This window comes from Centruroides sculpturatus, unplaced genomic scaffold (assembly GCF_000671375.1).
Source record: "Centruroides sculpturatus isolate CEXI.00-Female unplaced genomic scaffold, Cexi_2.0 scaffold937, whole genome shotgun sequence".
In the NCBI taxonomy this organism is placed as follows: domain Eukaryota; kingdom Metazoa; phylum Arthropoda; class Arachnida; order Scorpiones; family Buthidae; genus Centruroides; species Centruroides sculpturatus.
The window spans coordinates 2,279-19,197 of record NW_019385362.1 but is presented as its reverse complement, the minus strand read 5'-3'; the positions used below and the strand labels follow the sequence as shown (position 1 = coordinate 19,197).

At 30.8% G+C, this 16,919-nt stretch overlaps 4 protein-coding genes across 4 annotated transcripts; 1 reads left to right on the top strand and 3 right to left on the bottom strand.

Moving 5' to 3' along the window:
- Positions 1-2,316: 2,316 nt before the first annotated feature.
- Positions 2,317-3,191, bottom strand: LOC111638120 (hydroxysteroid dehydrogenase-like protein 1; the record flags this gene model as incomplete). The annotated part of the gene is made up of 1 exon (XM_023383765.1): positions 2,317-3,191. A coding segment is annotated over exon 1 (783 nt), but the record flags the coding sequence as incomplete, so codon positions are not given.
- Positions 3,192-8,704: 5,513 nt separating this feature from the next.
- LOC111638130 (very-long-chain 3-oxoacyl-CoA reductase-like) lies at positions 8,705-9,720 on the top strand. The gene has a single exon (XM_023383773.1). The coding sequence runs from the start codon at positions 8,742-8,744 to the stop codon at positions 9,708-9,710; it is 969 nt and encodes a 322-aa protein (XP_023239541.1). The 5' UTR covers positions 8,705-8,741; the 3' UTR covers positions 9,711-9,720.
- A 2,268-nt stretch (positions 9,721-11,988) lies between these two features.
- LOC111638119 (very-long-chain 3-oxoacyl-CoA reductase-like) lies at positions 11,989-12,977 on the bottom strand. Its single transcript, XM_023383764.1, has one exon. The coding sequence runs from the start codon at positions 12,922-12,924 to the stop codon at positions 11,989-11,991; it is 936 nt and encodes a 311-aa protein (XP_023239532.1). The 5' UTR covers positions 12,925-12,977.
- Positions 12,978-15,314: 2,337 nt separating this feature from the next.
- Positions 15,315-16,160, bottom strand: LOC111638132 (very-long-chain 3-oxoacyl-CoA reductase-like). Its single transcript, XM_023383775.1, has one exon. It carries the CDS (start codon positions 16,158-16,160, stop codon positions 15,315-15,317), a length of 846 nt encoding a protein of 281 aa, XP_023239543.1.
- Between the last annotated feature and the right edge of the window lie 759 nt (positions 16,161-16,919).

Genomic DNA, 16,919 nt, shown 5'->3' with positions numbered 1-16,919 from the left:
AATTTCATCCGCTAGCTAGTGATGTGGCGCTACAATATTTGGCTATGTCTTGGCTACTTTAATATTATTTTTACGTGTTTTAGCTGGAAACACTCATTCATGAAAGGGAGCCAGTATTTAAACGAAGCTTAATTTTCTAATTTTTAACGATACAATAGCGACGATTATTATTTTAAAAAATTTTTGTTAGGCTTAACATCGATGAAAATTCAACGCAAAATAGGTTAATAGCGATATACTAATATACCAATTACATGGGATATAATAATATACTACACTAATAATGGATTTTTTCATACTTTTCGGTTATCCGACTTTTCAATTATCCGACCAACCCCAGTCCCCAATTAGGGCGGATAATCGAGGTTCTACTGTATATCACATAAGAAGAATTGAAGACATGAGAGAATGGTGTTAAGTTGCAACCATTCCAAAGCAGATTATCGTGCATGAATGAAGGTGTGATTTGACTCCTTTGATCTTTTACACCAAAATTTAATTTCATCGATCCCTCTAATATACAAACCTTTGTACAAAATTTCAGAAATTTTCGACAAAAAGCCTAGAAGTTATTAAGCTTCAAAGAGAGTAAATAAAATCGTACTCCCCCCACACATCAACACTAACATCCATACATACAAAAAAAACCTTCCATTTTTTTTCATTTTTCGACATTTCAAGGTCCTTTGAGTTCAAAAATGTNGTCCGACCCTACTGGAGATACACACGACCCCATTTAAATTCCCATTCCTCGACATTTAATCTAAAATTTAGTAGCAATAATCCTTCTAATAAACAAACCTCCCTGCAAAATTTCAGAAATTTTCGACAAAAAGCACAGGAGTTATTAAGCTTCAAAGAGAGTAAATAAAATCGTACTCCCCCCACACATCAACACTAACATCCATACATACAAAAAAAAACCTTCCATTTTTTTTCATTTTTCGACATTTCAAGGTCCTTTGAGTTCAAAAATGTAAAAAATCTTGGGGGTAATTTTTTGACCGATCGCATACTTTCCCTCTGTTATATATAACAGAACAGGCAATTGGTCAAAAATAATTCCTTAGTTGTTTACATTTTTGATTCAGAGAACCGTGAAACGTCAAGAAATGCAAAATATCGGGGATTTTTCAGTATGTGGTACGATTTTTTTCACCCTCTTTAAAGCTTAATAAATCGTGTAACTTTTGTCGAAATTTTCTGAAATTTTGCAGGAAGGTTTGTAAATTAGGAGCATTGATGCTGTTAAATTTTGGTCGTTAATAGTCGAGAGGGTGGGGGGAGAGAGAGAGAGAGAGAGTCGCGTGTTCCATCCCGAGTATGATCGAACTTAATGAAGACTTTACTTCTTATTACCATTTACAATTTTCTATAAAACTCATCCATACCGTCAAAATTAAACTTTATCCCATTTATAATAATTAATAATATAAAAAGTTTATAAATAAAATGTCGTAAGAGATGGCGCCACACACAATTTTTCTTAAGTTATACTGTACAATTCTTTTTTGGATTTTTTTAATTGTAAGTTGAAACCTTCAATAAACTATCCTGAATTTTAATGCGGATTGGAGGTATGGTCTGTTTGTAAACACTTCTTAGACTTTAATTCGAATTTCTCGCGTTAGATTTGATCAATCCTCATTACAACATGAATACAATTGAACCTGTCTGTCTCGAATCTCACAGGAACGAAAAAAAAAATTCGTGATAAATAGTTTTCGACATGTAGAGATTTCTACACAGTAAACAGCAATAGACTCGATTGGAAGTATGGTGTTTTATTAATATAACAGCAAGTACAGTACATACCTGTATTAAGTATCAATAAAAGATTTTTGACATGCTTTAACAGAAATAGAATACAATAGAAATAGAAATACCTTAACAGTATAAAAATCAATAATCTCATACAATGTACTATTGTATATAAAAATTATCCATTAAGCAAGTATCTAAAAAAAACAGTTGAGAGTAACATACAAATCGATAGCTCGATATTTGTAACAAATGTTAAATTGTGTTAAATACAAAATTTTGTAGAAAAGAAGTATAATTTTGAAGTTTATTAACAGTAATTAATTAAATGATTTTATTTATTGAACATTACAAACTCCTAAATCAGTGAAACAAAGTGACATAAAGTAATAAGCTTAAATTATAGCACAATACAATGTAATAATAATATGAATATGATGTGTTACCTAATTAGACGTCAAAACTGCAATTAAATTTATAGCATATAATTTTCTTTAGTCATTTATTTATATTTTTGTACTTTTCGGATTCAATAAAAAGTTTCTTCAAAATAAAATCGTATAAAAAGGCTGGACACATTTCGGAAAAATAATGCTGAATTTCGTGTAACCAGTAACCTGTATAACTGTCAGTTTTCCCAATAGACATTATCCAACTTTCACAAAACTTTTCACAAGAAGCAATTATTCCAAACTGTTTTAAATACGGTTTATTACTTACATTTCTACTATTGACAGAACACGGAGTGAGTGATTGCAATAATACAACCGTATCTGTTAATTCGATGTTAACCGCTTTGGTAAATAAATGCATGAATCTTTTACAAGAGGAATAAATGGCCATGTAAGAAACTGGAAATGCCGAAGTCGAAGATGACACATTAATAATAACTCCTTTTTTCTTCTTAGAATACAAGTTTATTAATCTGTAAGTAGTATTAACAATAATGTTCATATTTAAAGTTATTAACATCAACGTATTTTCTTCTGTCTCGTCTAGAAAGTAGCAAGGCATATTGCCGCAAACACCGGCGCAATTTACAAAGATCCCTATGTCTTTGTCTTCAATTTTGCTACATATATAGTCGCATACTTCTTTCCCACCTGTTAAATCGGCGAATACGTAACTACACTCGACACCAAATTCTTCTTTGATATCTTCCGTCGTAGACTGCAGTTGTTCTAATTCGTTACTAATAAGGATCAGCTTCAAACCAGTTTTTGCTAACTCAATAGCTGTATGTTTTCCTATACCCGAGCTTCCACCAGTGATTACAGCCCATTCTCCATATATTTTAAGGTCTTGTTTAATAAACTTTGGCAGTAGATAAAGCTTCATTCCCCAGAGAAGTTTTTTCAGAAACGATAGCGTGCATACGGATATAAAAATGATGCCAAAGTATGCCAGAAAATAATAACACGTTTCTAACATTGTAACAGTAATAATAATCTTGCTTTAAATTATTGAATCGGAGAATATTATCTGGAAAATTTGTTATATTTTCGGTTAAAAACCTGTTTCTTCATTAAATTCAAGGTTAATTTGTTTACCTTTTAATCTGTAATTAAATCATTGAAATTTTACAGAAGTTTAATAAAAATTCGACCAAAAAAAACGAAGAATTTATTAAAATTGAAAGAAAACAAAATAAATCTTTTAATATTTTAATTGAAAATAATAAAATAATGAAGGATAAATAATAAATATAGAAACAAATCATTCACAAAAAACAAGAATAAAGCACGATCACAGAATTTTATATTTATTTAGACTTTTTGTATAAATAATTTTATAAATAGAAATAATATAACAATGTTTCTGTGCATTAAAAATAATTTTTTTTCTTTTGATAATTTAACAAGTGTAAGGAAAATTATTTTACAAAGTTAAAGTTTAGAAAAGAAGTATAATTTTGAAAATTTTTCAAAAATTATAGTATTTTTAATCTAGAAAACTGTGTAAATTATTTTTAATAAAAAAAACCTTGTTTCATTTTATTTTGAGAAAATAAAATATAAAATAGAAGAAAGTCAAATGTTATTTTCTACTGCATTTCTCAGGTTGAAACTCCACTAGAATAAAAACCCTAGCCATAATTATTTTAAATCACGTCATCATGAAATGTTATGCCGGAGCAAAGCATAAAAAAAGCGTAAAGCGAGTTGAGTAGTGTTCGACTTTCAACGCCAATACGTCTATAAAACGGTATCCTCAACCAATCAGAAATCCACCGATTTCTAATTGGTTGAGGTCTAATGGTTGAGGTCATCACGACATGGTGCGAAAATTGCGGGAAACGAACTTTTATGCACGTTCTCTCTATTCTATCGCTTTCAGTGTTTTGATGCTTGTGAAGATTATTATTATTATTATTAGTTTAAATAATAGAATGGCTGCGGTAATAAAGCCTAGAATACACCTGGAAAGATTTAATGAATATGCCAGAAACTATTTTTGTATCTACGACAAGAAGCATCCTGATCTTGAAATTTCCAGTTACCATTTCGAAAATTCTTGAGAGTCGATACTGGCCTCGAAAACAGGTTTCCAGAATGAAAGCAATGACTTATTCTTAGATCGTTAATAATACAAGATTATTGAAAAAAATGTTAAAACCGGTATACAGAAATTGTAGATGTACAGTACTGTACAGTACACACATTCCTTTTTATTTTCTTTGCGGTTGATCGAAATAACAACGAGATTATTTAGCTAAAGCAGCTACTATCATATTAATGTTAACATTTTTTGAAAGTAACTGTGTAGCCATTAAAACTAGGACGTTTTCTCAACTACACTAAATAAAACAAAACAGAGATCAATGACAAACAATAAATAAACATGACAAAAACAATCAAATTAAAACTCATTCGAGAGAGCTTATCTGAGGCAAGAATGTCGAAAGCAGAAAAACAGTATTTATTTATCACCTGATCAGGTGATAAATAAAGACTGTCTCTCTGAATTTGTTTACGTAATTTGCAGAACCAGTTATCCAGTATAATAAGTCCTAATAATAAATATGTTTTAGTTGACGATTTATCTAAAATTATTTAGTTAAGGGCACAAAGGCATATAAATTGAATTTTCCTCATCACTCGACTGCCACCATTATTGACTCAGCCAAATCCATGATAGGTATAGAAAAAAAAATTCTTGTAGGATTAACTATCTAATGCTAACTTCATCCAATTCAGGGCTTTAACAAATACAGTATTTAAAATTTGATTAAGCTAACCGGAAACAGCATAAAAATAATAAATCACTAAATAAACTAGTTAGGTGTAATTGGCAAGAAACCAAAAAGACTGAAGTAAATTTCGAAATTTAATTTAATTTAGCAAAATATTTGTGAGGGTCGGACTGAATAAAATAAAATTAAATAAAGAAGCTCAATTTAAATTAAATATATTTTTGTATACTGGCACAATGAAGTGACCTTCTTTATCAACACTTGGCAAGTTTTCAATCTTTATTCGGTTAGAACGCCGTGCTACACATTTGCGTTTCGGGTATTCTTCCCTCTTCAGCTAACTAAACAAGTATAAAATAACATATTCAACAATAACTGAACATAAACTAAAATTATACAATAAAATTGATTTTTATCCAGTGAAACATACCTCACTCCAATAGAGACACCCAACTAGTACATAGCTGAACTTTAGACGATCTAAAGGTTTTCATGACGACTACCATAAATGCCGTCTTTTTACACTGACACAATCGGTTTTCTTAATTTTTAACACGCAGACAAAGTAATTGATAAATAGTAATAATTAAAATTGTTACATAAAATCATGCCCTTCGTCTTCGTTCTTCCAAGCATATCCTGTAGGTCATCTTTCCAACACTATCATCTAGTCAGCCAATTTGCATATATCACGATATACCTTGATTTAATGAACTGACAGGGCAATTAATAGACATCTATTGTCTTGAAAAAAATATATAAAACATTTTTTAAAAAACACATCTATCGTTTAGATTCCACCAGGCGTATTTTGTGAACTACTGTCCTGTTATCCAATTTACATATAACTCAAAATACATTAGTATTACATTTTTAATTAAATACCTTTAATTTAAATTAACTAATCTTTTTTTTTACCATTCTATTAATCTAATACACAACTATTTACAATATCTTCATCCAATTTTCATTAATTTTAACGCTTAGATTTTTGTTTATACAATTTTGATGTTTATTTCTTATTATTTCTACACTTTCTTTGAATTTTCTGTCGTAAGTTCTTTTTTCTTTATGCAAAATCTGTATATTTAATTGATCTATATTGCAGTTATTGGTTACGCAGTGATCATGAAAAACTGAATTTAGACGACTATATTTTAAATCTGATATATGCTCTTTTACACGTGTTTTTAATGTTCTTTTAGTTTCACCTATATAAAAACTATTGATTTTACAAGTGCAGGGTATTTTATATACGACATTTTTTATTTCGTTTTTATTTTCTATTTGCTTTTTTGAACGTTGTTTAGCATTTAATCTGGATATTAAATTTTTATAGTTTGGTGCAAGCTTTATATTGTTTTTTTTTTTGGAGTTCCTTATTAATTTTTTAATACATATGTTTTATGTACGGAAAACTTAAGTATTTAACTTTTTGCTTTTCTTCATCTCTTTTAACAGGGAAAGCAATACTATTATCTATTTTTTGTTGCCAATCATTAATTAATCTGATAGGGTATCCGTTTAAACTAAAATTTTTGTGTAAGTCATTTATATATTTTCCTTTATTTCCTTGTTATATATTTTTATATTCCATATAAAAAATGTTCTTTTTTATATGCAGAGGAATATTAGAATGATAATTTAATGTTTTGTTGATCGAACATTGTTTTTTAAAAGGTTCGAACATTAATTTGTTTTCTTTCCTAGTAATAACTACGTAATATTAGGGTGTACAATATACGTGTACATTGTTGTCACTAGCGTAGCGAGGGGGGAGCAAGGGAGTCTTTCATGCCCCGGGCGTCACTTCCAGGAAGGCGCCAAATTGTCTCCAAGACAAACAAGATTTGTTTCTGGAGGGGGAAGAGGCGCCAATGAAGTGTCGTGCCCTGAGCGTCAGTTATGTTCGCTACGCCACTGATTGTTGTAAATCAAATCTGACGTCAAAATTCGATTCGCCAATTATTGTTTTATTCTAATGTTTTATTCATGCGGTGTTTGTTTACATAACTATAATATTAACTGTGTGATAAACATAATTTCTGCGTGTATTTCTGCTTCGTGTTTTCATGGTCGGTCACGTGATTTTGGCAGTTTACCTTCGCGAAAGTAGTTTTTACTTTACTGTGATAATTATTATCGCATGTAGCAAAATATTTGCTATAAAAAGTTGTCATTGCAAATATATTGAAAAATTTTATGTAAATAAATTCAGGACTTATAAAATTTCTCTGTGCGTATTTTTTGTGTAAATACATTACCTTTACAAGTAAAGTAAAACTCGATTATCCGCCATTCTTTTAACTGTCGAACTTCAGTTTTGGACGTAGATTTATTGTATTTTACTGTGTTTTTTTCATGCAAGTCTCTATTTCTGAAACTTACTGTATGCGAGGTAATGTGCTGCATGTAAATATTACACTGTACAGTAAATAAACTATTAATTTATATATAACATTATGTATAAATTGTAGATTATAAATGAATTTTTCTGTACCGGTAGGAGAATTGTATATCATATCCATCACGGCCTCGAATAATAGATTTTGTTTTTTACTGTATTCATTACTGCATGCAAATTAAGTGGACGGCATTTAATTAAACATAGTTTTTTGTTGCTTTCTCACTTACCTGTAAAAGTTCTTACTTAGACGCCATTTTAATCAAATACAAATGGTTTTTTCCCATTGAATTTAAATGATAAAAGGTAACAGAAATCATTTCGAAGTGNGGAGAATTGTATATCATATCCATCACGGCCTCGAATAATAGATTTTGTTTTTTACTGTATTCATTACTGCATGCAAATTAAGTGGACGGCATTTAATTAAACATAGTTTTTTGTTGCTTTCTCACTTACCTGTAAAAGTTCTTACTTAGACGCCATTTTAATCAAATACAAATGGTTTTTTCCCATTGAATTTAAATGATAAAAGGTAACAGAAATCATTTCGAAGTGTGTTATCGTTTTAAACTTTTTTTTTTAATTACAGTGTAAGGAAATTCGCCTTGGATAATGCGGAATCACGGTTAATTAGGGGTTTTTTTAGAAAGTAATTCGTAATCATTCATTTCACAGTCTGAATATACAAGCGAAAATCCGAATAAAAAATCAAAAAATAATCTTCTGTATATTTAAAATAAATACATTTTTCAAGTTATTTCAAGGAGCTTAGCATTGCACTTGATAGTAAACGTGCTCTCAAATTGAAAATTTATAGTTTTCTATTCATTGTATGCTTTGATATTTTTCGACAATTACCAGTAGACCTACGTTAAGAATATTTTTTTATACAGATTTTTAAATACAGTACTATATTTTGCACTCTATTTGTGCAAAATACTCATATATTAATCCGACTCGACTATATCTTACTTTGTTCTTAAGCTTTTAATTGTTTGTATGTAAAGTTATTTTTTCGTTATTTTATTGTTAATATTATTTCATCACCCCTAAACTAGTACATAGGCCTGGGTCTAATGGGTCCTACGTCACGAATTATGAATAATCACTTATGATACACTTTATATTGATTTTAAAGAATTTTACAATTCTTCTAATATTGTAGGTGAAACGATTTTTCTTAAGCAAAAATAAATAATTTCTTTGCATATAAATTGTGTTATCTATTTTACAAATAGATTGCTGTGTTAGCAACGTAATGTCTTTTCACACGTGATTTTATTTTCCAATCAAATTTATATAAGTTTTATGAATAAATATGACCAGACCCAAAGCGGATTGCCTTGACAGAACATAACATATTACGATAATAAATAAACGATGTGTGCAAGCGAGTGTCTTCTGGTATCTGTTGGTATTATTTTCGTTACCTTCTCTACGATATGGATTTTGAAGGAGATTTTTCGATGGATAAAGCTCTATCTACTTCCAAACTTTATTAAACAAGACCTTAAAAAATATGGAGAATGGGCTGTAATCACTGGTGGATGCTCGGGTATAGGAAAACATACAGCTATTGAGCTAGCAAAATCTGGTTTGAAGCTTATCCTTATTAGTAACGAATTAGAACAACTGCAGGCGACGGTGAAGGACATTGAGACAAAATTCGGAGTGGAATGTTGTTACGTGTTGGCTGATTTGACTGGTGGAAAAGAGGTATACGACTGTCTTTGGAGTAAAATCGAAGGTAAAGACGTTGGAATTTTTGTCAATTGCGCTGGAATTGCCGGTAGAACACCGTGTTATTTTCTGGACGAAACCGAAAGTAACACACTAGTAATGATAGCTTTAAACGTAGAAACTGTCGTCAATATGACTTATCGAATGTCTAACTTATACGCGAAGAAAAATAAAGGAGTTATTATTAATGTTTCGTCGGCCTCTTCAATATTCCTATTTTCTTATTATGCTATTTATTGTAGTTGTAAAAGGTTTATGGATGTATTTAGCAAAGGGGTCAACGAGGAATTAATAGATAAAGGCATTAATTTGCAGTCGCTCCTTCCATATTTTGTTCACACTAGAATGACAAATAAAATGAAAAAGAATATGTTAATTCCGTCGTGTAAGAAATTCTGTGAAAATTGGATAAAATGTATTGGAAAGAATCAGAGTTACGCTGGTTACTGGTTACACGAAATTATAATTTATATTTTATCGTTCTGTCCGAGTTTTTTTCTCAATTACATGACAAAAAACATCTGTATTAGTAAATATAAGAAACGAATAAATACATCGAAATCACGAAATAATAAAAAAATTGCATGTAATCCAATATGTTATTATTAACAATTTTTATTTTTATGTATAAAAATTAAACTCTAATTATGCTTAATAAAATGTTATAATTTTTTGATTGTTATTAATAATAAATGAACACTTTCACGTAATTTACAATCGTAAATTTATAGTATATTTTATTTAAAAAAATTAATATATTTTGAATATAAAATTATTTGTAACAATTGTAGCTTGTTGTTACTTTTCTTCTAGAGTAAATAGTGTAGTTTCATGCGATATTTTCTATATAAAATTTTATCAAAACATTTTATAACTGAATTGAGATAAAACACTACATTAATTAAATTTATAGAATTGACGTATTTTAAATAATTTATATTAATTAATAGAAAATGGTGGAAGAAACGTATTCCAAATGAGAGAGAAACACATCACAACAGTTTAACGGGTGTTAAATTTTACGGTCTGGCTTTTTGTTCTGTTTTTAGAATGGATTTTATAGAAGATGAATACCACTGTTTAGGAACAAAACTAAATCTGGAGAATTTTCTGAATAATCTGGATAATAGTACAAAGGTAAAGTACAAAGGTAAGTGGAAATTAGGAAGGAACAACTTCCGTTCCTCAAATGATAAATATCGCAACTTTTTTAATAATTTGTTTTAATTTTTAAATTATTTCAAGTAATTGCGATATCAACAGATTTTGTAAATCACTGTCTTGTATTTTCGATGATTATTTTAAAATGAAATTATTTAGGTTTTTTGCAATGCTGTATTATATAAGCGATTTTATCAATGGCGTAGATAAAACAGTCTATTACATTTATTTACAAATTTGATAAATTATCTATTCTCATAACACGTAACTGAATATTATTTGTACAATAGTCCCCCCTATAATGAGATAGATACGTTCCGCTTTATAAGAATTTTGCGTTGTAGGAATCCTTAAATACATGAGCCAATCACAGCCCGACACGTGTGAAGTTTACGGACTACAGCTGTTTGAAAGGTTTTCTTCCATAAAATTAATCGATTCTAGACTAATTCGACTCAATATTTCCAAAATGCGTATAATTTTTTGGGAATAATTCGTATAAACTATGCTATAAACAAAAAATTGTAGGATTACTTACCGTTTATGCACCGTTCAATGACAACATTGCTTAAGCTTGTTTTCGTCGCGGAGCAGAGCACCAAACGGCGGCCGCGATTTCTGAAAAGTTATTTTTCTGCGAAAAATTCGTTGAACTTTGGAGACATCATTAATAGAAATAATTTTAATGGCCGTTGAATAAGAAATGTTTCTTTCACAAGAAATGTATAAAATTACAGTACTGTATTAGACTTACGGTACCTAATTTACATACTGTACGGACGATAGTTTAGGCTAGTAAGTTGAGTAAACTCAACTTACTAGCCTAAACTCTCGGTAGTGTGTAAGTAGTTCGGCTGCTCGTCTACTATTGGTCCAGATTCGACCAATCCTGTCGCGACACGAGTCGGCGATGACGTTTTACCGCGTTTTACGAGTCCCTTTTAGCGTCTTTAAACGAATACTGTCGCAATTTTTTCACCGCGTTATAGGAAACCGCATTATTGGAACCCGTGTTATAGGGGGTCTACTGTATAACTATGAATTTGTTTTATTTTTTAATATTTTGTAATGAGAAATTACGGAATAATGTAATAAAAAAAGCCATTGAAGTGAGCGAAAAAGATGTTTAGGGCTATTTAGGTGAAGGCCCTTTAAAATTGAGGGCTTAAACTTTCAATTACCTAACTGAATTTTTACTGATTTTCTGCTCTTACGAATAAATTCGCGGCTCGTCTTATATTTGTTATTGTGCTGCAATTTGAAAAAATTATAGATCTATAAATTCCCACTGTTGTCCGTCTGCCTGTCTGTCTGTCCTTCCTTAAATCTCGAGGAGAACGGAGTTAGACAGAACCGGAAGTCATATTATTTTAATTCAAATCTTTTCTCCTGAAAGGTGTTAGATAAATACCTGGCGCGACTCGATTGCTAAAGAAAAACTATGATGTACTGTACAATACAGGAAAAAGAAACTACTGATTTGAGGTGTAGAGCATATACACTTGATATGATGTAGGCCTACTTTAAATTAAATAAATTAAAAATGTGATTAAAAATTTTAACCTAGCATTGTGACGATATCACAATAAATAATTGTTCGTTATCATTATATTCTCTGCTTATAGACTATAAACTATCAAAGTTTAATCCACGATTAAAATTTAAATGATAAAATATTCTATAAAAATTGATTAGGAATAATTTCTTTAATTATTATATTTATATTCTATAAAGACTGTTTAAATACAGGTGTAATTTTAAACATAAGATAGGACCATAAAATATTGACAATTTTGAATGCGGCATACCAAACGACGTCGCAAAACCAGTTACCGCTTGTATGATCTGTAAGATTTATTGTTCTTACAGCATTTCTGACGAATTTATCTCTATCTAGACACATACTTTTCATCAATTCGGAATATTTAAAACTTCTAATGCCTTTTTCAGCTATTCTAGTCCAAACCCCAAAAGGAGTAACAGATTGAAAACTCACATTTTTCCATTTATATTCGTAAGACAATGCTCGAGTGAAACGATCGGAAAACGCTTTACTTGCCGAATACACGCTTAAAAATGGCAAAGGTATTACGGAGCCCGCTGACGAAACAGTAACGATGGCGGCTCTTCTTCTGGACGACATCGAAGGTAAAAACAATCGCGCCGTGTGAACTACCGCTTTGATGTGTAATTGTAACAATAAATTCACATCCTCATCAGTCAGGTCTAGTAAACGACACGGAAAGTCACCCAGAACACCGGCACAGTTGATTAAAATACCAATATCCGTATCGTTCAGTCTGCTGAAGACGTGTTCGTAGGCATTATCGTGGCTGAGATCGACGTGAATGTAGCGACATTCTACTCCGTATTGACTTGTAATTTCTTCAGCGGCATCTTTCAGAGCCTGCAATTCGTTGCTTACGATTACAATGTGTAAACCTCGTTTGGCCAGTTCGTTAGCGTAGCCTCTTCCTATTCCCGAACTTCCTCCCGTGATCACGGCCCACGGTCCGAATTCCTTCAAATCCGAAGTGCATAGAGAGAAGAGATGTACCCTTAACACGTTGACAAACTTCCATATTAACGTTGAGACAAAAAGAATTGTACAGAATATACCAAAATAAGCCAAAATGCAACTGTGTTCTATGGCTTCTAACATGATTTAATTCTGTTTTTCTGATGTATCGAGAAATAAAAATAAAACTTGATTTGTTTCCACGTTTATCAAGCAATCTCTGATAAAGAATTTACTATGGACTTTATACATGTGTTGATTATTATACAGGCCAAAGATTATTACTTTAATACTATTACTTAAGAAAAATTTTTATTCGATTTTATGATAACGATTATACAAGATTAAATTTTTTTAAATGTTTTTAAATGTCTTCAAATATTTTTAACAAGGCTTCAATTGTATTACATATAATATGTATATATATCTACAGTACATACTGTATATATAGGCTCTGTATTTAATCAGTATATTCAGAGCAACAAATGTTTTTAAATTGGTGTTTTGTTATAACGAAATTATATTTCTTTAAGGATTACTTTAAATTTAGATTTTTCTGTAATTTTTGATGCGTTTTTTGCTGGAAATCGAGCATACTTTTAGATCCATCTAAAAATTCTCTAATAAGTCTCGGAAGAGGGGGACCTAATTCTCGCACCCGGTAAAAACGAGTAAGATCGGCTATAATCTAATAATCTGAATCGTCGCTATCGTTACTTTTTGTCCGAGCAACGCCGGGCTCATCTGCTAATATATTTAATATTTTCTTATATCTATTTGACATTCTTGTGGAACAAGCTCCAACAAATTTGCAGATAAATTTGATAGATTTCCAGTCATGTTTTGAATTGAAATATATGTTTGAGGCCAATAACAAAGTTCAGTTTTATACAAAATACGTGTGCAATGATAAATTCCCTATGCTAAGAAAAAAAAAAAGCTGAACATTACAGCTGCAATGGGAATCACCTATCTTCGTGAATGTTTTTTCTCAAAATTAAAGATTGTTAAATGTAAAAATCATAATAGATTGACCGATAAAAACTTGAAAAATTAACTACGTTCGACAACATCAAAAATACCTGTTGATATTAAAAACGTAAGTGAAAAAATTAAATGGCAAGTTTCACATTAAAATACATAACATATGCAATTATGCAGTATTTTGTTTGTTGTAAAGAAATATGTGCGGCCCACAGTGTATTTTTATTTTTTGTTTTGGCCCAGTAAACAATTTTCGTTGGACGACACTAGTTTAGACTTCACTTTACAATGAAATTTTACGAAATTTTTAAGTCTTTTGCAGTATATACCTTATATGGTGCAAAACAAAGCTCTGAATGGACACAATCTAAAATTTATTTACGTTTTTACATACACGTTTTTAACGTGTTAACGCATTAAACGCTACAATAATAGATCATAAAATGTTATCCTGCGCCGTGTTCCTGTTTTAAACAAAATAGCACAGATGATCGCTATTTAATATAATTTTATCCGCATTGTCGAAAAACATTTCTCACTCAATTTTTAGTCATGTTTACAATTTTGCAACGTGAGTTTTTTCTGTATATTTATCAGCTTTTAAATTCAACAAAACCTACCAAATTCAAGGTTACATAAACGGTCCGATACAAGTCCAAAAGAAATAGAATAATCAATGAAATAATATACCTACTTTTTTTCTTTGTTACTGTTTACGTTCACTGAGCGTTTTTTTTTCTGATGAATTATCATTTTTAGATTTTTAAAAATTCATTAGCAAACAAAACTTTTTAATTACTTAAATAAATCTTAATGAATCACGGAATTATTAAAATTATTAACACGATCATTATAAATATTTACAAATTATGAAGATAAAACATTTCAAAGAAATTTATTTATTATCTTTCATTAAGAAATTTGTTACAAAAGTATAAATTTCTTTAATAAATTTTACAAATTTTATAAAGTAATGACCTCTTACGTCACATAACCTTTATAGTTATATAGCCGATTTTATCCAATTTCACTGGTTTAAAAAATTAGGTTTCCCTCTTCCGAGACTAATTAGAGAATGTTTAGATGGGTCTAAAAATATGTTCGATTTTCTGCATAAACGCAAAAAACCACCACTAAAATAGTACAGTTGAAGCCGAGTTCTTCAGGGAAATCATTAATTTCCTCTCTCTTTCTTCATCGAGAATTACGAAAAACCCTTCTTAGTTTACATTTTCTTGGCGTACCCTAACTGTGTACTCAATTTCAACTTTCAACTGCTAACGTTTTTGGTTCTGCGCTTATTATTATCATCAGCATCATCATTAACCCGTTTCGATTATATTATAAAATTCTAGGATATTTTTTATGCTTTTTATAACAATTAGTAAAATCTATTGAATATTATCATTTTATCAATGCTAATATTGAATAGATTTGTAGATTCTGACTTTATACACTATAAACTATCAAAGTTTCAACCACGATCAAAATTTAGATGATAAAATATTCCATAAAAAATTGATTAGGAATAATATGTTTAATTATTCTATTTATATTTTATAACTAATTTTTATACGTGCAACTTTAATGTGCAAGTAAATATTTAAAATGCTAAAGGCAGCATACAAAACGATGTCACAAAACCAATTACCGCTTGTATAATTCGTAAGGTTTATTGTTCTTATAGCATTTTTGACGAATTTATCTCTATCGAGGGACACACTTTTAATCAATTCGAAATATTCAAAATTTCTAGTGTGTTCCTCGACCATTTTAGTCCAAATCACAAAAGGAGTAAGAGATTGAAAACTCACATTTTTCCATTTATATTCGTAAGACAATGCTCGAGTGAAACGATCGGAAAACGCTTTACACGCCGAATATACGCATGAAAATGTACAAGGTATTACAGAGGCCATTGACGAAACAGTAACGATGGCGGCCCTTTTTCTGGCTAACATCGAAGGTAAAAACAATCGCGTCGTGTGAACCATCGCTTTGATGTGTAGTGCTAACATTAAATTCACAGTCATGTCGCTCTCGTTTAACATACGACAAGGAAAGTCGCCCACAACACCGGCACAGTTGACTGAAATGCCAACATCCGTATCCTTCAATCTGCTGAAGACGTGTTCGTAGGCATTATCGTGGCTGAGATCGACCTGAATGTAGCGACATTTTACTCCGTATTGACTTGTAATTTCTTTGGCTGCAGTATTCAGAGCCTGCAATACGCTGCTTACGATTACAATGTGTAAACCTCGTTTGACCAGTTCGTTAGCGTAGCCTCTTCCTATTCCCGAACTTCCTCCAATGTTCCCTCTAAGCTGCGCGGACGCGCACTGCTCACATTGTTGCCGCGCACGAGAATTTTTGTGCGCTGCGCAGGCGAGCATTCACACTGATTTGAATTGTTGTTTACTTATTTCTCACTCTGTCTGCAATATGATTATTGCTACGTATTTTTCGATTAAATACATTAAATCATTGACAAAAGATAAGATTTTGTATAAAAGTATGTTCTAAAATGAATTTTAATCTCTACTTTATAATTAATTATTTTAATTTTTATAGGAAAAAATAAGATTATATATACTGTATATAATATATATATATATATGCTCAGAAAATTTTTTTGCTCAGAATCTGCTCAGCAAAATTATTTTTTGCACAGAGAAGTACATGTTCCGCTCAGCTACAAAAAGAATTAGAGGGAACATTGCCTCTCCTTCTCGTGTCCCGAATACCTCTCTTCTTCTCCCGCGTTTTCTCTTCCGGATTTACGATACTTCTGTCAGCATGTGTGGGTGGGGCGCATCTGTTCCGACGAAACTGCAGGAGAGGAAGGTCGAGGAGGTCCGATATCACTACAAAGATTAAGATTATTTCATACTTCGAACCTTTCTATTATATTATATTATTTGATTTGTATTTACTAAGGTTATCTTACGTAGGAGTTTATCACACCATGTGCCCAATCTAACACATTTCATTCTTTAAATTGTGTACAGTAGAGGAATACAGAATTTTTAAAACGTGTTAGATTGGTCATTCGGTGAGATAAATTCTTACGTAAGATAACCATTATAGTTAGTAAGATCGGCTATATAAGCCGATCTTACCCGTTTCATCGGATGCAAGGATTAGGTCCCCCC